Source organism: Osmia bicornis, chromosome 10 (genome assembly GCF_907164935.1).
Source record: "Osmia bicornis bicornis chromosome 10, iOsmBic2.1, whole genome shotgun sequence".
Lineage (NCBI taxonomy): Eukaryota > Metazoa > Arthropoda > Insecta > Hymenoptera > Megachilidae > Osmia > Osmia bicornis.
This window is the reverse complement of record NC_060225.1, coordinates 2,401,551-2,425,278: the sequence shown is the minus strand read 5'-3', so window position 1 is coordinate 2,425,278 and position 23,728 is coordinate 2,401,551. Positions and strand designations below refer to the sequence as shown.

The window sequence follows — 23,728 nt, the reverse complement described above, 5'->3', positions numbered from 1 at the left end:
TTCATTCAAGAATTGCAGAGCTCAGTGGAAAAGCGGCACACGTCACTGTTTAGCTATTCAAATACGAAACAGTGGAATACACAATATATGTATTACAAGGGTGAAATCGATTAATGGTGCAAGAAAAAAAAAATGTTAATTTATGCATAAGTGGCATACGCCTGTTTTTCACTGTGAGCCCTTCGACATATTCCGTTGCCTAGTTTTGAATAGAGAAACCATAACTTTAATTTTGAGGGGGTCAAAGTTGACCCTAGTAGAGTACATAAAAACTAAATTCTCGAATAAATAGTAGTGGAAAATAGTTAGTCTTTAATATAAATTTATGATTATTAATTTTGTATGATTTTCATTTTAATTATCATTTAAACATATTTAAATAATTTTTAATGCAATAATGATGTGTATACATTTATTTGAGAGAATTCAAATAAACAGATTTTTTTTGACGATGACTTGGGGGGGGGGGGGGGCTCGTTGATAGCACAAGCTGGAAGCACCCTATGACTACATTCATATTCCGTGAGCGCGCCTCCCCACAGTGGACCGTGCTTGCTAGCTGGGGCCAGCTTACCGGCAGTCATGATAATAATGTGCCGTTAACTTCTTGGGGTAAGGGACTCTATTTTAGAGTAAAATGTGGTTTTCTTGACGGAAAATTTTCAAAAAACCATCAACAACGTGAGCTGTTTTTAAGGAAAGCAAAAGGAGGAACCATCTAGCAGGGTGAGGCTGGGTACAGAAAAAGGTTCACTGGGTAGTGAAATGGTTGGTACAAAAAAGGAAAACCAAAGCCGCGGCGGGCACCCGTAATGCGATCCCATGCCCAGGAAGAGAAAAAGATCGGGGTCAGACCAGGCATTGATCAAACTTGGAATGAAGTACAAATGTATATTTGATGCGATAGGGAATCGTGTGTATGTTTACATGGGCCAACCGGCGAACAAGCGGATTTTCATGATCGTTACACTTGAAATTGGTAATCAGCTTTTCAACAAAGACCTTCACGGGTGGTATCTTGGCGCGTTGATGCAACGCGACAGTCGGGAATCTACGTGGTAGATTCAGGACTGTCTTTAGGATCTTGTTTTGAGCCGTCTGGACTCTCCGCCGGTGCGCGGATGAGAGGCAGTCCCAGTCGGTCAGCAAACCATATGTGAGGACCGGTCGGATACACATGCAATACATGGTCAAGCGAATATTCTCGTACAAGTTTGAACCGTGAAATAGATACGGTCTAAGGGCGGAAAAAGCCTTATGCATTTTGGCGATGCGATCGTCGACGGCCGCAGCCCTAGTTAATCTGGAGTCTAGCACGACTCCGAGGTACGTAACGGTCTTTGACAATTGGACTGCGTGTCCATTTACAATTGCGCTGTCGTGTAAAAAAGATGGCTTCTGTTTTGCTGGCGTTAATAGCTAATTTCCAACGCTCAAAAAAGTCGAGGACCAGATTTAGGTACCTCTGCAAGCGATCGCAGGCTACCCACGGCCGGGTGACGTGGTGAGGAGCGCAGTGTCGTCCGCGAACAAGGCAAGCATGCATGAAATAAGTGTAGGTATGTCATTTATGAATAAGTTAAACAAGACAGGGCCGAGAATAGAACCCTGTGGTACACTCGCTAGCACCGGTCGAGTGCAAGATGCAGCCCCATCGGCACGAACATAGAAAGATCGGCAAGACAAATACGATTTTATTAATTTTAGAAATTCGTACCTAAAACCAAGAGCATGCAGCTTAAAAATCAATGCGTCATGCCAGACGGAGTCGAAGGGCTTTTGCAGGTCCAAAAGAGCCATTGCCGTTACTCCCTTAGTATTGAAACTAATGCGTGTAATTTGATGCAGCGTGGAATGCTCACGCCGAAAGCCAAATTGCTGCGGTATAAGTATGTCGTTGTTCCTTAAGAATTTACCAATATAGTCGTAAATGACAGATTCAAGGACTTTACCCAATATGGGAAGAAGGCTTATCGGTCGGTAGCTGGATGCCAGGTTTTTAGGCTTGCCGGGTTTGTGAATAGCGGATACTCGAGCTAGCTTTCACGGTTCTGGGAAATAAGAGGTGCGCAGGCAGTAACGGAAAATGTGGAAAATTTGGCAAAGCAGTTTTTTGGACATGTGCTTAAGCATTGGTGTGCTTATTCGGTCGTCTCCCGGCGCCTTTCGATTACCGAGTCTCAGGATGATCTTATGAATAGAACGAGGAGATAAATTGGAGCATAATGCATCAGAACAGGGAAAAGAGGTTTTATTGAATGCGGAAATGAAATTTTCAATTTCAGCCTGATGCGACGACTCAAGGGAGTACGCCTCCCTAAAAACAGACTCAAACTGTTCAGCTAGTAACTCAGATTTGCCCTCTGCGGAGCAAACGTCAGTGCCACTGTCGTGGAGCACCGGCAGTTTGTATCTGTCCTATTTTTTGGACAACGCCGAATATGTTTGCCAAAATGTCGGGTCAGTTTTGCGAAAAGCGCCAAGCCTGTCTACCTACTTTTTATTTCTTAGGTAGGAGATTTGTCTCCTAATACCGGCGGAGAGGTCTTTGATAGCCTCACGATAGTGCGGTATGCCACGGCGTTGGGCTATTTTTCTAATTTTACGCCTTCTTTGGATGAGGGCGGTCAAATAACTATCATTTATGAGAAACCCGTGACGGGTAGAAACAGTGTTTATTTTAGTGGTGGCTGAGCGAACAGAGGAATGCATAAGGGCAGTGATGCCCTTAATAGTTTCATCAACGTCATAGCTGGACATGAATTCTGTCTTCAGGGAGAAGTTGTTCGTTCCTTGTTTGTACAAATCCCAATCGATAGGGCGATCAAGATCAACACCGGTTTGGGACGAGACGGGCGAGAGGATGACAGGGACGTGGTCAGAAGGACCCAGTTTAAGGGCAGTGCAGTTGAAGGAGGTGTTGACCGATGACAGGTGAAATCTTTTGGATGGATGATGTCGTATGCGGAATTTGAAAAGTGTTTGTAGGGCGTTTTGCCACTGGGGTTTGTCAGGTGGTTATTCCACAGTGGGTGCTTGACGTTAAAGTCACCTCCAATCACGAAGGGAGAGCCCATATTGGTTAACATGTCCAGAATGGTAGATGTCAATTTGACCCTGGGCGAAGCGTACACTATCCCGATATAAACCGCAGGTGATTGGAGTTTGATAAAGCAATGCTCGACTGGAATAGCGAGTTTATGGGTGATAGTTTTATGCAACAACGCGCGGTGAACTAGGATTGCGACACCACCCCCTTTGGAGTCCCTGTCGTGCCTAACGATCTCAAAGTCAGGGATACCAACGAGGAGAACGACTTCTGCCTGCTCCCTGGCGACGAGGAGTAACAGTTCATTTCGATTTTGTTTAAAAGATCGGATGTTCCATAAGAGGATTTTAGGAAGGAAGGCCATCCTTAGTCCAAGCTGCTCAGAACTTCGACAAAGACTTGAAACTTCTCGCCGTTTGTGGAGCAGGCTGCCAGTCTATTGTTCAAATGACGAACCGTAGACAACATCAGGTTTATATTTACAAGAGAGTCATTAATTCTTGCAGGTTTCCGACACTGTCGCCAATCAAGGACGCTGGAGATTAAATAAATATTAATGTTTATCCTTTGGACGGCGAACCCTGGAGAAAGCCCCAATTTAATTTAATTTAATTTTGTACTTTCTTTTCTAAATTACTTTTAATATTACTATTGTATTTTGAACATTCCTACTTTTTTTATATCGCTATTTTCCCTAAGGAAGTCTCTTTTGATCGCGACTGTACAATGTACAGTTACTATGAATTAATCTTAGAACAATTATAACTAGTATACTCAAATGTCGGATTTCGAAAATTTTGCAACATTTTTAATAAGTTTACTTAGAGATTAATGCGTGCATTTTTCCGACTTTGCGGATCCGTACAAAGGAGCAAGGGCACCAAATTAAAAATTCCATCCTGCTACTGTGGTGTACTCATTTGGGGATGGGTCCTATTTTTCTACCTTGAATATCCTAGTAGAAGTGATTTAAAAAAAAGAACGGCTTTCGTATTATATAAATATGTATAGATAGATAGACAGATGAATAGAATAGCACCATGATTCATAATTCATGATTCATAAATTACTGTAATTGAAGTTGATATCATAAGACAAATATGACAACTATGCATTTGTATAAACATTCACGGTCTATTTATAACAGATTATTTTCAGTGACCCATTAAAATTCCTGTTATCTTCCTTCTATTTCAATGTTCCTTTGTATTACGTTCAATTTAAAAGGAAAATTAGGTTGTATTATAATTTCATTAAACTATACACTTCTAAAAAGTCATTCAGCAGAAGGTATGGAAGTGCGAACGTATTTCTAGCTTTTCCTGTAAGAAATAACTGCATAATGATAGAAGAGTCAAGAAATAACGCTGACAACATCCAAGTGAATCAACTTTTCTTTGTTCTGGGAAAAAAGTTATCAAAATATGAAAATGAATTACTGTTACAATTCAAAACCAGATCACCTGTGCTATTATGTTAAACAATCTTCCACGTGTTTTTTTTTTCTTTCAAAATTAACTGGAATTTTTCTTATACAAAATTAAGAATGAATAATTTACTTTGGATTATTATTTAAAATATCCAAATGATTCAAATAAATCATTTGAAAATAATTCGTTTCTTTAAGCAATTTTTATATATTACTTAAATATTTAAAAATGATCAGAAGATTACTTATTTAAAAATAAAATAAATAATTTTCATAAGTAAATAAGTAATTTTCATTCTCAATTTTCTTCTTTCTCTTTTTTAAATATAAATTCTATAGAGAACCATAATGTTACTTGCAATATTGTAATGTGTATTTATAACATTCGTTACATACAATCAACACTCTCGTGATTATTATATTTACAGATTACATTAATCGTTCATTTCGTCATCAACGATGAGTCATTCAGAATATCATCATCTCGATTATTCGAAAATTCGTTGCCAAGTCAAAACTCGAAGACACCGACATACTAGTGAAATCGAATCGTTGAATAAATGCATTTTAACAGACAAATTTAGACGAACATGACTTGGTGTAGATATTTATAGCGCGACATTGTCTCTGCGTAACAAAATAGCAAGCGGGAAACTGTCCGCGTAACAACTCATCTGAAGTATTTTCAACAATCTCATCTTCTTACTTGAGATTTCATTCGACAGTAACATCTGTAAACTGATACAGTACGTTTCAAAAGTATACCATCACAAAAAAAAAAATGAACCCCTTAAATTTCAAATCATGCCAATCAGAATTTTATTTTATTTTTTACTTGAATAATTGAGGTCACCAATAATTTTTAAAAATATATCTACGATTAAAAAATAAAAAAGACAGAATTAATTCGTACACCTAATGCAATGTTTCTTTATTTATAATTATTTATAATTATGTGTAATAAGATATACGATGATTTTTTTTCATCGATTTCCTCTAAATTAAATTTCTTTTCATCACTAAATATGACCAGAAACAATTGTAAAAAAAAATATGCCTCTCAAATGTTATAATTTAATTCACCCTTTCCCATTATTGTATACGTCTACATGTAGGAATTTATTATAATTTCTTCTTTATTACTTATTCGATACCCGATGATAGTCATAATTTAAATACCGAGGGGTTGGTATATTTCTGAAACCTACTGTAGTAGTTCGCTTATTAAAATGAAAATTTATGTCACTGGTAGTCTGAATTATAACGCGACGACGATATTCCGTATACAATAGGTTCTTGTTTCAAAAGAGATTACATTGGTCATACTATAAAACAATGAAGATCTTATGTTACTTATGTTAACATATGTCATGTTACACGTCTCCGGTATAGAGACAGGTACATTAGAACCCAGAATGACATAAAAGCACCCTATGTCCTAGTACTTGAAATTAAATTATTTTTATTTTTATTTTAAACTGTGAATATTTAATTTACATAAAAGTTTGCATGAATCGCGAAGAAAGAAAGGGAAAGCAGATAGAGGTATCAGGTGAAGGTCAAATTTGTTCAGGTATGAAGTGGGACGTCATCTTCGGTTTCAGCTTGCATGCCATTCTCATTATTCTTCTGATAAGATAACTTTCTTTTAAGAACACGCGTTAATGCTTATTATAATAATTCGTTACAAGATTGAAAAAATAGTCTCCTACTTGACGTGTTGATTTATTGAAATGACACTGATGCAAGTTCCTGAATTATAATTTAAGAAATATATTTAAGAAAAATGATAATATTTTTATCATTTTTATAGCTTATCAGTACATTTCGTTCTCGGTTTAAAATACATTTGCTTATCGTGAGACAAAGTACTCTATTTCTTTTTGGCCTCAGGAGTGACACAGTTTTCTAATTAAATTGTTTGTTTCAATGTGTTTACTAATTTAACACTGTTTACCACTTTCAAATTAATTTCAATCAATGTATTAGGCGTACAAATAATTAAGAGCCTTTAATATTACGCCTTCATAATCCTTGGACGGCGGACCATGGAGAGAGCCACATTTCAAGTTTAATTTTGTATTTCACATTATTTTCATTTTTTAAATTTTACAGTTTTTTTTTTTAATTATTCCTACATTTGAAAAGTGACGCGAGAATATAATAACATAACAATAATGATTACTTGAATAATTGAAGTCACTATTAATTTTTAAAGATTAATTTGCAATTAAAAAAATAGAAAAGACACAGAATTAATTCGTACACCAGATTTAATATTTCTTTATTTCTAATTATCTGTAATAAGATATACGATGCCTAATTATTTTTACTCTATAATTTATATTTATATATTACTTTTATTCAAAGTGGAAGAAAAAAAGTCTTTTTTTTTAAATAAAACTGTACCATATTTTTAACACTAGAACCAAAAAGACATGGACATATACCTACTTAAAGAAAAAAATAAAACAAAAAAAATGGATAATTAACGCTAAAACTATGGTGTTTAATGCGCACCTCCTTCTAAATTGAAACTAAATAAATAAAGAATGAGATATAAATTAACATGTACAATAATTCTCTATCTTCCGAAAAATTAAAGTACATTGTAAATTTTAATAAATTCCGTAATTTAAAATAAGAAACATGAAGTCAGCGATTTTGATTGGTATAATAGTCAATTGGTACATACAGTACTGTATTTGACATTTTCATGCTGTCTGACCTACAGACACAAGTAAAGACTGTTCGTGGCCGATAAAATTGACTGTCTATGTATTTAGTTGTCAGTAGCATCGCTCCTTAACTCGAGTGTCCATGACGTGTTTCCCTCGACCGTATTCGACCGCGTATTTAGACGATGACGTCAGTGATGGCTAACCGGTTGCGTCACGACGCCCGTACCAGATATGACCTCCAAGCATCTCTGATTCTACTCCTAACTTCTTTTTGTAGCCGGTCTACTTCTTCGGATACACCTTTCACGTATAAGCATTTAGAACTAACTTAGGGTCAGAAGTGAATATTTTCAATAAAAATATATTGGCACACATCTGGTTTATGATTTGAGCATTATATTATCATTTTCACAGATTTAGAACGAAAAGATATTTTTAAAATATATTTGATTAAGATTCTATTTTTAAGTTGAAGAATAGTAAAAAATCAAAAATCATGGTTTGAGATATTTGAAGGAATGAATTAAGTTTTCATGCATTATCAAGGCCATTGATTTTATAGAACTGTTCTACTGACCCAGATGAACCGTATACATATGCCTAACTATGGTTAAGCATTTTGCATGAATATTGGAATAAATACATAAATTTAAATCCTGTAAATACATTTTTATATAGTGTTATGATTTCCTCGTTTTAATTTGTTTATTAATAAGTGATATTGCAATGCTTCTCAATCTCTAAAAATTCTTTTCTTCATTAATTATTGAAATATATCAATTATAATTTAAGGCACCAGTTATCAGTGACTCCTACGTGTTAACCAAGACAAATAAAGCATGAATTAAAATTCTAAAAATAATCATAAATGACTTAATAATTATTAATATATAATACATTTTAAAATATTTATCTCTTTTAATATATAAATGTTGTTTAATTAATATCAATATTGAATCATACATTAGTCTTTTTCAATTATACTATTGTTTAATATTTTCTACTACCTTTAAATTATGTACAGCTACTTAAATTGTACATTCAGAATCTAATCAATCAATGTCCCGGGTTTCCGCCCTTCCCCATGGACATTCCCGAAGAAAATGACGATATAGGAGAGAGAGCCTCATTGTAGATATACTATACAAGTCTGGCCCTACCACGTTTGTGTAAACATTTACGCGGGAAAATTTGAATTGATATTTATTCATTTTTCATATTTCTCAGTTGCATACGAAATTTTATAATATTTAATAATCGAAAATTATATTACGTTGTTTCTAAATTACTTTTAATATCAATATCGTAAAAATTAAGCTTCGGAGAATTCCTACTTCCTCTATACATACCGCCATTTTCCCTAGGGAAACCTGATTTGATCGCGAGTGTACATTTTAGACTATCTTTAATTTACTCTTGGTAACAAATTAAGTGTGTAATAGAATAAATGTTAAACACGAAGCTACAATTTCCAATATCAATTCTTGAACAAATTAACGCCAAATGGGAAATGTAATATTAAATACTTCAAGTAGTACGATTTTGGCAACTCGTTCCATTTCAATAGCCTATAGTGATAGAATGAAGTATCTCGCAAGTAGATTCAGACTTTGATTGATTGTATTCGAATCTTCTATAAATACATCAGAAAATAAAAATAGCACTTCCAAGTACACTCGAATAAATGAGATAGATTTGAGCCTCGTATAGATACTTCAGGAAACGGAAGTAATATTGTACTTTCAAGTAGTCTTGAACATTGACTGAATAGGTTAGAAACTTTTATTGACTTCTCGTTCTATTGTGTTGCAAATATGGTACATAAAAGAATATACTATCAATAAAATTATAGAAAAGAGAAGGTTGCACTTTTTCAATATTAAACAATTTTATTTTATACAAATATAGGTAAAAATTGGATTACTGTTATTACCTTTTGTAAAAGTTTAAAAATGTATTTTTTTTAAATTATGTAACAAAAGGTCAACTATTTTAAAAACAATTTCATTCAATATTTTTTAGCATAGTAAATGAAAGGTTTAGAACAGGGCCGTCTGTAAAGCCATTTATATTAATTTATAATACAATAATCTGCGTGGTTGTTATATTTGTATTTGGTTAATTTTGGTAATTAACATGTTCAAATGCTAGTACCTTTTCTTTCATTGTGACAAAAAGTTAAAGTTTAAATTGTGAATTAAAATTTGTATTACAAATGTCTACTGAATAACACCATATAATATAACAAGAATTGATCATAACATAAGAAATTAAGTTCAGTAAAATATCAATGAAGAATCCTATGGATATAACTATTTTTGAAAACCATATAAGGGTTAAAAGTATGCACATCAATTTATACCATTTTTGGTAATGAAATATTCGCAGAAACTGGTTCCAACGATTCAGACCTGGCAATATTAATTAGAGGATGTAAAAATAAAAATAGGACAAAATGGCGATGTAAGAAGCGTAAAATATTAATAGAAAAATGGATCTTCGCTAAAAGTAAAAGGTCACTTGATAGAACACATAGAACGTAATGTGCTATGACCTTTTGCAATCGCACCAGACGGTTACTGCACTACCTATATAGTATACGTTGTAGTTAACCAAATCAAGTGATACATTAAACGGGAACTGTCCATTTTCGGTCAAGAAAATCGAAAGCCTGCTCTCTTGCACGATAACATTCGACTGCGTGTTACATAAACCATTAAAGGAATTATCATAAACTTGAAATAAAGAATTCTACCTCATACAGTTTATTCCAGATTACTATTCATTTAACTATAACTGTTCCTTCTACATCTTTTTCAAATAAATCAATTATATTATATTAACTAACGAATCCGAACTAAAGGATTGCCTCGAAATAAGCAAGTGGTCTCTGCTTCGAAATAAGCAACTCGCTATCCCCTCCTTGTTTCAAGTCGCTCACAAAGTGAGAGGTCCGTTTGCCGCTACCTCGGATCTCTCACTCGTTTCTACGAATGACGTATCTTGACGATCTCTCATTCGTCAAGCCGAATAGCATACCTGCTTCGTAATAAGAAACTGTTCGGTCCCGAACGAGTTGCTTATTTCGAGGCAATCCTATAACTAGGAACATTCTCAATAAATCAAAATTAGTATCGGGCGAGCATGAACGTTAAGGTTAATTTTATCATTTAGTACAGTTTTGCAAAGTTTTGCAAATCAAATAAGCGATTAAAATAAAGTAAAAGGTCTCGACTTTTCACTCGTTGAATTCTTCTTACGTGGGATGACGAGGAGCATATAGTAAATCACTGACAAATCATTATATTATGCAAATTTCTAATATGAATTAATTGACTCGAAACATAAAAGGTTTTTGATAATTTATAGTAATTTAAACTAAAATAGATGCTTTCAGATGCTATATCCATCATAGATTTGAAATTATATTAATTTGTTGATTCATTGTCTGTCTATAAATCGTGATATACAAATCTACTGTGAAAAGAGGGTTCAAGAGTTTAGTACTTAAGGGTTTTAATGTATCGTTATTATATATGATATTACAGCAATTAGTTTCTGTATATTTGAAAATTAATTTTGTCCAGCTAGCACATACATATGTAGGTATTCGAACCACTACACTTGTGGCGAACCAGGGAGAGGGTCACAGTTTCATATTATTTTAATTTCCTAAATTTTACACCATTCCTTCGATATTAATAAATTTAATTTTAAATTAATATCCTTGATTGGCCCAGACTCTGCTGTGCAAGAGTATAATAATAAATTTAAATTTATATTTATATTTCAATAATAAATTTATTATTGCAAAACTAGTTGGTATCATTCTGTCATGATTATACAAGATAAAACGTTTTAAATTCAGAAGTCATGTATATCATATAACCCTAGGAATATGAACGTTTTAGATCATGGTCCTTTTGACCCATAATTAAAACATTTTTAAATATACTTCCCTCCTGCATGAACTCTACAAATAAATTTACCATCTTTTGGAAATGAATTTGAAATGTCTCACAAATTAGAGATAATTAATTTTTTTACTATTATTTCATAATACAACTTCTTTATAAAGAATTACCAAATTCATTTGAAACATTAATCAAGAAGGGGAAGGAGGAAAAGGTGAGAGATATAGAGGGTGATTCTCATGGGAGTGGTCTATAAAATATTAGTTAAAATTTTGAAAAAAGGTTGGAGAAAGAATTCCGCGTGTAATTTCACATTTTAAAAAAAGGTGATGATCCTACATTATCCTGGACGCCTTCATATAGAAAAAATTAAATCAAGACAAAAAGTAACTCCCTTAAAATACTTGAATTTTCTTGTAATAACATTATCAATAATATTCAACTATCAGACTTTACGTGCCTCACTCCATATATTTGTTGAGTTCTTCACAGAAATCCGTCTGCAGAACAGTGTATAATCAACTCTTTACTATGAGTCAAATCGACCTTGTATCAGCTAACCATGTGAGTTTCTAGGTATGCGTCATTCAAGGGTTAATACACGCATGAGGTAATACGGAATATGTTATTCAGTGCGATTACGTTAACATACGGATGACGGACCATGAAAGACAGTAGCCGTGTAATTTCAGACGTATACTATCAAAGGGGACCGCATTAGGTGTCACGTACCCATTTCAATGAAACTTTGCAGGTAGGTCAGGAACCGACAAATTATTGAACCCGTGCACGTTCGATAGTTTATAAAATTTTTAACAGAATATACAGTACAGACACCTTTTTAAATCAAAATTTCTTATTTTAACTGGACGTGTATAATAAAACATATTGAAATTTTTATTATTTTTCAAATTTGTAATTTATATTATTAGTCCAACATCAACCTCTGTTCTGTTATTATTAATAGTATTATGTTACTTTTGTAAGCATTGCTTATTATTAGTCTCCATGACATTTGGGTCAATGGTGACCCAATCTTATAAAACATATACAAGAATATTCACATAAAATTAAATGTATCATTATTTAACGAAAGGGTTTCATATACACGAACAGTATAAAATTGTGAAAATGAAAATAATATGAAATACCATATCAAATTAAAATTCGTTTCTAATTTAATATTTTGTTAACTTTGTGGGCCACGAACTCACAGGAACAGTTACAGGGAGAGAAATTCTGTCGGTCTCCCATCCCTTACCCATTGCAAAAAAAAGCAATGATCGGTGGAACTTAAATTTTAATAATTATCTATTTTATTCTGCTCCGTGTGGTAAAGCGAGAAACATTATTTTCGTAGTTTGTATAGTATCTCTTCATGCCTTGTATAGTCAGTGCAGAAATATAGGTAGTATAGTCATAAATCTAGTGTATTTATGAATGAGAAAATGAAAATTAAAATCGATTGTTCTATTACAATGTATTAATTAATATATTGTAATAGAATTAATTCGATGCCTTTTTCATTAACTGAAAATTTATCGTTATTAAATTAATGTTATAAAATTATTATCGTTATGGTTATCAGTATTCTTGTGCAACCTGTTGATAATATTTCAAATAGATATTCTTTCAGCATTGGAAATGATGTATGACTTTACAGATCATTGACATTTACGATCATCGTATTTCTGCAAAGACTGTACTATAAGCAAATCTGAGGTGTGCAAAATTTTACTACCACAGCTATGCGATGACATTTATTTTTGCCAAAAATTGCGATGACCCTCATAATACTATGTATGTATACTTAAATTATAGATATAGTTTCTCTAATTTTTTTCTTTATTTCGGAAAGTTTCATTCATTAATCGATTTGAAGTATCAAATAATATACACATCTAATATTCATTAAAATTCATTAAATCAATTATAAATATATATTTTGTTCACTGATATAATAATTTAAATATTTAAATTCCTATCTGCACAGCGTTTTATCTTTTTTCTTTTTTAATTACACTTCTTGAACAATAAGTGTTTCGTATTCTAATTCTAAACCATAACCAAAATAATCAAATGTAATCATAAATTAATGAATAAATGTTACACTAATGAATTTATAAAATATCCTTTAAGCAAGTTCCTGGCTTTGCAAATTCTTTATTTCCAAAGTATGAGCTCCTACGTTTGCATATAATATGTAGTTCTTCGAGCTTCGAAATTTGCATAGCTCGGCTAAATTGATAGCTAGATTCAAATTCTGCAGATTAATCAGTTATTATCATTAATCACGCTATTTCGTTATACGTTCAAGAAAGAAATGTCACATATTATATCCTCTTTTTAATAAAGTTTCATTAATAACGAAGTGTTATATTTCATAAAATATGAGAATTTCGTAGCATTATTTTATGTAGTATTAGCAAAATTACTTAAATGTAAATTATAGAGAAGTGTAATGAAATATAAAAAATTCCATATAGTTTATGCCTACTTTTAATTGGGATGCACAACAGATAATCCAAACTATCATAAACATACATTTTTAAATATTGCATTAAGATATTATTACTGTAATAAAATAACAAAGTATATATACCCAAAAACGATTTTTATCAATTTTTAATATTATAAATGTGAGTTAGCACATTATTTATTTACATATAAAGTATGTAAACACTATCACCACAGAACTTGACTGTGATTGGAAATTGCTTACTTTCAATTTCCTCTTAATTTAAGTATATTTAACTTGTATTATTTCAACAGATCAATTTGTAATAATCAAACAATTATTAATTGGTTTTTCGGCAACAGTTAATGCAAATCCTATTAATAGGCTTCCTCTAGGTACAGTTTTAAAATTGTTAATATGTTTTATAAGTAAAAATATATCCCATACATTTTGGGTACCCTACATATCCTAAAATTACTACAAGAATGACTAACAAAAAGTAACGAAAACAGTGATTTAACGTGTCCGAACAAACTGATAGGTCACGTAGAATGGTAGTTTTTCAAACCTTCTGCTTATATTTAGTAACCATGAGATAAGGACAGTATTACAGTGCTTTGTTCAATATTATAAATTTAACTAGTAATGTTATCAAAAAATAAAGTAACAAATTATTAATAAACTAAAAAATTGATATTGCATTTATGAATTTAAAATGAATTTATTATTTAATAATTGTAAAATTATTAGGAATTAAGAATAGTAAATATAAATAATATTCATTAGTTTTATACATTACCAATACTTATTAAACAAACATTGTTTACTTATATTTTATTGCACCTTTTTCTTGTTTTTCTTGATTCATATTTAAAAAAAGAAAATTATTGTTAAAGTTGCAAATATTAATTGTAAGTAAGAACTCAAATTCTTAACTGATAAAAATTGATAATTATCAACGGGTCTATAATGATCATTACCGTAATTAGGTAACGGTAAGATAGATTTTGCCTTCCAAAAATTAGACATGGTCCCTCGTACAATGTTATCTTAATAGAAATACGCATTTAGACCCAAGTACAACAAAATAAAAAACAATGACGTACCATTTTTGTTACTAGACATTTACGATTAGAAACGAAAAATCCTATTTATAATACTCTAATGATAATACTCCACTCACGGTCCACCACGGAACTGTCAAACCATCGCACAATGTGACAAAAATGATCATTTCGGATTGATTAAAAAATTTTTGTTCATTTTTTCCAAATTCATTAAATAACGTGCCTCTTCTTAAAATTGAACCAAATAATAGAAATATAAAAAAATTGTATAATGATTTCAGTCATTTCAGGTACAATTGATTATTCCTCACGATGGGAATACAGGATGTTGTTAAAAATTGAATATAATATAGTATACGTGAAATTAGGGGATGTTTAAGTCATCATTTTGCTGAATTTGAATTTGTTTAAAAAATACACACCCTGGAATGTTATAACTTTTATCTCGGAGAGTATTTGCCAAATTGACTTTGAATTTCTAAAAGTTGGTAAAACATCAAATTAAAAATTAAAGAAATTTATTATTATTTTTAACAAATATTTCCCTTTGTTCTAGAAGGATTATAATATTTAATAGCTTATAAAAATCAAACTGAACACGAAAAAAGTCAATTAAATCAAAAACAATTTACCGAAAATTGGAATATTCTACTTTCAATTTTGATAATGGATCGACATAATTTAATAACCCTCCGACGACTATTTGCATTTCATAAATTTTACATTGTTTCTTTAAAAATTATTCTTTCAATATATGAAACTCTTTCGTTTAAAAATTATACATTTAACTTTAGTTTAATATCCTTATATGTTTTCTATGTATGAGTCACAATTGACCCAGGCTTCATTATTCAGGAGTTAAGAATAAAGATGATATTATTAATTGTACTATTATTGAGTAATTTTGATATTATTAGGATGTACGTTTGACATATACATACTTAATGACATCATGGTTTACACACGTCGGATTTTTTTTATTTTTGTCCATTGTTCCTCGCACTGTTCGTCACAATCCCATGGCGGTCTGTGAGTAAGTCAATACAGGCCCATTCGAATATTTTTCTCATTTTATATCTCTTAAGAATATGAATTTTTACTTACAACTGTAAAAATTATATTTTCAGAAATAGAATCATGTAGCAAAATATAAGTAAATTAAGAATTTAATATAAATAAATAATACTTATTTTATAAGTATAAATAATTAATATAATAATTGCTAATAGTTGCTACATATCATTCCGTAATTATTAATTGAAATATTAATTTTTTAATTTATTAAATACGAGCTGTATATTATTTAAATGTAAACAATTTATTTATTATGTATTTATTTTAAATGATATCAATTTAATTATGTATTATTTTAAATATTAATTAATTATGAATTATTTATTTATTAGCTATGTATTAATTTTCACGTAACATTTATATTTATTATCACTTTCGATACACACAAAGCATCTCCCACACTTCCGAAACGGTATTGTTTCTCTCTGTAATCCTCTACCTGTAGCTTCTATTGTAGTTACATTTATTAGATTTATGTATGTAACACAGCAACACAGTATTCCCTTGTTTTTCATAAAGAAACGTGAGTCTGAATAGACCCGGCCACTGTCTTTCAAGAGTTTAAAGAAGAAAAGAAATGGACCAAATAAGATAACGAAAGAAAGTATGTATCACTCACCAATGTTAACGATCCTGATTCCCTCGTCATCCAAAAACTTTAGAGCCACGGACACATTTTCCAGTTTCTGCGATCTGAAAGTGGGCCGTTGACTGTGTTTCGGAAGTTTCTTCTGTGCAAGCACCTCGATCAACGAGATCAATCGAAGGCCATCCGACAAATCAGTCTCGAGATTATCAATATTTTTGTTTGCTGCTTTTAGCCTTTCGTTCGCCCATCTCGTAAACGTATTCTGCTGTATTCGTTTCCACTGTGCGTCCTCTTGCAAATCTTGCTCGAACATCTCGTCGTACTCTTCTTCCTCGGCGTTCTCGCACTTGACTGACTTATCGTTCTCGCCCATTTTATCGGCCGGCTTGTTCCTACGGGACCATAGAGTTGTGATGGTGAGTACAATGGTGGTGGAAATTCACCTTGTGTGCGTGCACACGTTTCTGCGCAGTAACTTCACCTCCCCTCCCTAAGCATCGACATCGTACTCTCTCGACACAATCAACAACACTTGCTAGCTTTCTCTTTTTCTCTACTTTCTTTTATATCTATATACATCTTTTCTTATACGGGTCGATTCAAATTTTTCCCGCCAAACTCTGTCATAGGTGCAGTATTCAACATTTTGGGTTTCCCTAGGGAAATGTAGGGAAAGAAAACCCCACCGCTTGCTATAATATTAATATTATTCTGTAACCATATAATAATATTCTAAATTAATATTGAAATTAATTTTGAAAAATTTACGGAATTTTTAGTTATCCAATATTATAAATTTCAAAATTTAAACTTCAGAATTTCTAAATTTAAAATTTAAGGCCTTCCCCTACAGCGCCATTTTTTCTGAAGAAGTCTACAATGCTCGAAGCTGTACATCATACAAACAGGTCACTTTAATTGAAATAAATAATAACAGGGGAAACTTCCGAAAGGCCCCATCACCCCAGGACAACCAAACATCGGATTTATAGTAATTGAGGGACGAGAAATCGAATGAGACCATTTTCAGAACTGGCAAATAAACCGTTCTCCAGATATACAGGGTATTCTAAAAGTGCGGAAACCCCCTATTATCTTGATAAGACCGCATTTTCACGGAAAATGACTAACCTAACCTAGGTTAGGGTTAGGGTTAGGGTTAGGTTAGTCATTTTCCGTGAAAACCTAGGTTAGGGTTAGGGTTAGGGTTAGGTTAGTCATTTTCCGTGAAAATGCGTTCTTATCGAGGTAATAGGGGGTTTCCGCACTTTTAGAATACCCTGTATATCTCGAGAACGGTTTATTTGCCAGTTCCCTCAATTACTATAAATCCGAAATTTGGTTTCCTGGGGTGATGGGGCCTTTCGGAAGTATACGCGAAAAGAATCCACCTATACAATTTACAAAAGTGTGCATTCTTACATACAATTATGTTTTTTGAACTGCCTGAGTCATTCATTAGTATGTACTAATTTTATGGTGAAATTTAATTAAATTTTTTACCATGTTGCTTCTAAAATACTTGACAGGTTCTCCTTAATTACTTTTTAAATTAATTTTCGTGTATTTCTTTCTACAAAATATGAAGTCATAAGCTATTAAGAAATATTATATATAATACCTTATTGTTTATTTTAAATAAAATGACCCTTTGATAATATGTACGAAAACTTTTATGAATGACTGTGCAAAATAATGCTTCGTTAAATGACTTTTAAGAAAAATACGATAATAGACTTCTGGTTTTAGATACGGTACTGACCGAGAACACGTCGACAATATTTACCTGAACTATTTACACGTGTCGTGTTTATTACTCTTGTGTCGTCGAGCTACTCTAAAGCAGTAGCGTACTAAGAATATGTAAGGCCCTCAACGTGCTCTATTTCAAGTTAAATTTCTTTTATAACATATTTTCTTTTTATTCTGTCTCGTAAAATATACTGATACAATGACCCATCTAAACATATTTATTTGTATCTAATTGAATATTCATTTATCATAGACTACTATACAATTTGAATTAATGAAGATATCACATTAAATAATAGATGATAACGTATTAATTTCCAATTTGATATATCAAATATCTGACACGATTTAATAACATAACATTTTCGTTCATTTTTATTTTTATTTTCATTATTGCTGTAACTGGAAATCGACTAATTTATATTCAGAATAGTATTGAACAGGATCACATTAAAATTTTGGGGACCCGGAGCTATCAAACATTCGTCGGCTATGCTTCATAAACGTAATAGAAAATTAATCAGTTTCACATGAAATCACGACAAACGTCTTGCAGTTTAGTGCCAAGATATCTTTAGAATGTACAAATATACGTGTCTTTTTTTCCAAGGTCTAATATTACGTGTAAAAGATAGATTTTCTCGTCGAAAATACTATTCAAATTAAGAAATAGTGTAAAAAGCATTGTAAACAAAAGGAAGACAATGAAGTAAGCCCGACCGTTACTCACATTAAATAAACAGTCTTAAATGAAATTAAGCAAATTTTGAAAATAATTGTTCTTACTAAACAACCATATAAATTATGAAGTGTTATAAAATATTCTAATTTTAATTTAAATATTACTATTCCAACTTAACAGTACATTTCAAATTATCTACACCTATTTCTGAATTTTCACTTTCAAATCCAGCTAAACAAATACATAAGAAGAAATTATTATTCTGACTGCTCTGCTGTTTCTGACTCAACAAATACATTCAAGTTTTTAACCGATTAGTACCAATCGGAACGAAACCTTTTACATCTTGTACGGTATATCTTCCGGTTGGTCCCATTGAAAAAAAATTTTTCATTTTTTCATTGTTATTGCAAAATACAGGAAGTTTTCAATGTCAAGATTGGACGATTTCAATGACCTTTTAATATGTTGTCAGGGACATGATTCTGAACAACTTTTTCATTACGCACAATTCACGGAAAGTTTTAGTTTCCGAGATATTCATGAAAAACTATTGTTACTACTACATTGAATTCTACGTATGCCTACGTGCCTCTACTGGTATGTTGAGTCAGCATGCAGTCACCGATTCTCTACTGTTTCTTATACAGGGTGTTCCAGAACTGGGGTAGGACCCGTAGAGGGATGATTGCTGAGGTCATTCTAAACAACTTATTCCTTTGCCAAAATGTTGGTTAAGCCTTAGTTTTCGAGTTATTAACGAAAAACACTGGCCAATCAGAGCGCGCCTTTAGCGCGGGCCGAACCACGATAGTGTTGGGTATGCTCTGCGTTCAAACAGTGGTCATGATCAAGTGTATCAGCACCACGTCGGTATAATAGGATTCGTTGGGCGAAAGTTGTATCGAATAATGAATTGAAAAAGAAAGGAATAATAGTATCGAATTATTGGTTGCTCATGAAAAACGAATCCTATTACACCGACGTGGTGCTGATGCATTTGATCACGACCACGGTTTGAACGCAGAGCATCCCCAATACTCTCGTGGTTCGGCCCGCGATAAAGGCGCGCTCTGATTGGCCAGTGTTTTTCGTTAATAACTCGAAAACGAATCCTTAACCAACATTTTGGCAAAGGAGAAAGTTGTTTAGAATAACATCAGCAATCATCCCTCCACGGGTCCTACCCCAGTTCTGGGACACCCTGTATGTATACATGGGTACTCTGCAAGGCATGTACCGATTGCGATGAAACCTTTCACATCTAATAGGAGATATTTCCGCGATATTTCACTTGCAAAAATTTATGCAATTTGTTATTGTTAATAACTATTGTGATAACTTGTATGGAACTTGTTATCGTTAAAAACTATCGTTATTGCAATTAACCAATAAGAATGGTAAACCACCTTACGGCATCCTACAAATACTGCTCGTTCCACTAAAAAGTGTGAAATAAAATAATTTTTAACAAAAAATACAACCGACTCCGAAATGCACTAAAAAGTATGAAATAATTTCTACTTCATTTATACAAATACCCAACAGCTATTAACAAAACTCGTTAAATAGTATACTAAATACATTTCAACCTTTTCGGGGGGGGGCGCAAAATTAAAAATACCCGAATATACGATGCTGCCAATAATGATTTGATAGGTTGTCGACGCCTGAATCTTCCTAGTATAAGAAAAGTTTTTAATTTTGCGCCGCCTCTGAAAAGGTTGAAATGTATTTAGTATACTATTTAACGAGTAAATAGGTTTTGTTAATAGCTGTTTGGTATTTGTATAAATGAAGTAGAAATTATTTCATACTTTTTAGTGCATTTCGAAGTCGGTTGTATTTTTTGTTAAAAATTATTTTATAGATAAGAAGTTTTAACCCCTTCGCTACGGCAAAGTTTGTCCTCAGTATGCTACTTGTTACAGGCGACATGTTGCAACTGTCGCGACAGTTGAACTGCGAATTTCCATTTTGCAGAATATCAGCTACTTCGTCAAACTAATTAAATAAGAAGAGCAATATAAAAAATATAACAGGCATTAAATTCATTTTTTCTTAATACCAAAAGGAAAATTAATTTGTCAGTATTAAGAAATGTTAATCTCCTAAGCATAAGAACTACATTAAATTGATGAACATAAGCACAAATTACAGTACAACATTAATATTCCATAGTTAAATTTTTGTGCATGTATCCATTATATTAAAAAAAAAAGATTTTAAATTGAAATAAAACTAATGTTACATGCTACAGAATGATTTGTCGCGACGATTCGAATTCCGCAAAAAATGTTTAATTCCTTTTTTATAACTATATAATTATATCCATAAGTTTTGTGTACACTCGTGATCAAATCAAGCTTTCCTAGAAAAAAGTAATATTGTCCTGAATTCTTCCCATCCTTCCCCATCGACATCCCCAGGGAAAATGATGAGGCGGCGAACGAGGCCCCATATATGTATAGATCTATGGCCTCCCACCACCCGCGTATAAACGTTTACGCGGGAGAATTTGAATTGATATTTATATGTTATACATATTTCTCAGTTATATACTAAATTCTATAATATTTAATAATCCAAACTTGTATTATTTCTTTTTCTAAATCGTTCTAATATTAATATAGTCAAGATTAAGGTTTTGAGAAGCCCAGTTTCCCCTACATCGCCATTTTCCTTAGCGAAGCCTGATTTGATCTCGATCAACATTTATGATTCTTGAATACTTCTTATATCATAGTTTTTACTATTTTAATAAAATGTGTATTGAAATATGGATTAATTGACAATCAAAAACCCTATGCAAAATTTAATTCAGGAAAAGCTGACATTTATTTTACTAAAATATATTTGCAAACAATGCATAGTAACCTCGATAAAGATTATTTAATGTACATATCGAATTTCTAGTTATTATTTAAAGTATATGTAAATCACATGGAGAACAATAAAAATTTCTACTATGGTATAATGAAGTATTAAACTTGCAAAACATGAATTAAACTAATTAGATAGATTATACTTTCCAATACCTATTGTCTCGTTATTTTTAGCTGCAACAAATGTAAGAAGCGCTATAGGTATTTGTATGCGCGTTAATTAAAATTTTTCACTTGTTCGCTTATTAATTGATATCATTTTATCACACAAAATGTACAAATAAAAGAATGTAAATCTACAAAATGTAAAGAATGTAAATCTACATTTTTTACCATTACAAAAAAGAAAAAAAAAGCATAAATGTATTACCTAAATGCGGTAAAATTGCAACTTGCAAAATTACAATAGACGATGTACACAATTTCGTCATAGTACAATAAACTTGCATATACACGTGCAACTAAGTCATATTCTACGAAAAAAGTGCACATAGTAAAATATTTAAAAAGTTAGAAAATTAACTATCAAGTTAAGCCATCCTTGTCGTTAGATCATTCGCAATACTACCCTTGGTTTCTAGGATCAATCCTTTTCCCTAATATATTTCCTAATTTCTTTTAGCTTCAATTTATTTAATAATAAACGTAATTAATTATTTTTTATTTAATAATGAATTCAACAACAAAACAAAACAATAGAATGAGATATAAATTATGATTTCGACTACAGGGTGTCTCAATATTGATGGTGCAACCGAAAGGGGGTTGATTCTATGTAAAAAAATTAGCCGAAAATAAAGAATAAAATTTTGTTATATTCGACTTTGTTTTTGAAAAAATTTTTCTAAGGAAATTTATTTTAAAAAAACTCACAATTTTAATAACTCTATCATTAACCATTAACCATTAACCCTTGAACAGCGGAGTCTGGGTTAATCGAGACCCAGACTTACAAATTATATACATGGAGTTTCGTATATTGAAAAAATAATTTTCAAAGGAACAGTTTAAAATTAAAAAAAAAAAGAAAATATTATGAAATACAAAATTAAATTAATAGCCTTTGATGTTGAAGCAACGTTAAAACCTTAATTTAAAAAAAATTAAATTAAAATTGGGGCTTTCTCCATGGTCCGCCACCCGAGGGTTAAGGGGTGCTATAAATTAATAAATATAATTTCGAATACCAATAAAATGCAAAGTGAAAGTGAAGTTTTATAAATAGTCAAATTTCACTAGGAGGAACTAAATTATATACGGTAGACATTGACACTATGAACAGTATGCCTATTTCGTAGCTATAAATACAGGAAGTACGAACCGAATGTAAGAGATAAATATCAAAGATTGTAACCTTTTTTCTTCTAATTAAACACAGATATTTATCACTACCTTATTCACAAATTGATGGGTAACTTGTATTCACACTATTATGAAATATTTTTAGAAATTTGACTTGCACTAATGCACTTTGATACGCACTAAATCGTAACACGAGGAAAAACCACTTGAAACTTGAATGATAATGATAAAAAGAAGGAATCCTTTACACTATTCGTTGCGATTTACAAAGCTTTACTGACGTTTACTGCCGCCGAATTTGGAAGAGAGGGAAAACGTAGCGACGAACTCCGAGAATAGCTGTCCCCTCTTCGCCACCCTCTCTTCAACACCCTCCTACTCTATGAGCAAAGAAGAACTATATATACACACACGCCGATCTTTCTAATTCGTCCCTTATCTTTTTTTCTTCATATCTCTATTTCTATTGTCTATCGTAATTTATTACACTAGATATTTCTTTCACTACATCCTCCATTTTCTTCTATGACTTCAGATAGTAACTTAAAATCACTACACTTTAAGTATTATATACTTCAGCTTGGTTTCAAAGTTTATAAAAGTTTTCAGTTTCATAGAATCTCATGAAAGTGAAAATTGACGTCATAGAGATTCAAAAGTAACACGTAATCTCCAAATAATTCAAAGTAACTGTATCGTTGAGTCAATCGTGAACAAGTGTTAAGACGTTGTGACTAATTTCCAATTAAATCCCGCAGGGATGCGGTAAAGCCACTTAAAGTTGATTTATTCGCTAATCAGTGGCCAAAATACGGTTTTTCTTGCGAAACAATTTTCAAGTTTACC

General features: G+C 32.0%; 1 protein-coding gene across 1 annotated transcript in view; it reads right to left on the bottom strand.

The window, feature by feature from the left end:
• The window catches only part of LOC114879492 (filamin-A), a 101,112-nt gene extending 77,940 nt beyond the window's left edge, over positions 1 to 23,172 (bottom strand). Inside the window, 2 exon segments of the mRNA XM_029194455.2 lie at positions 16,292 to 16,653; positions 22,973 to 23,172. Coding sequence (XP_029050288.2) covers positions 16,292 to 16,634 — 343 coding nt within the window. The 5' untranslated portion in view covers positions 16,635 to 16,653; positions 22,973 to 23,172.
• Positions 23,173 to 23,728: the final 556 nt, after the last annotated feature.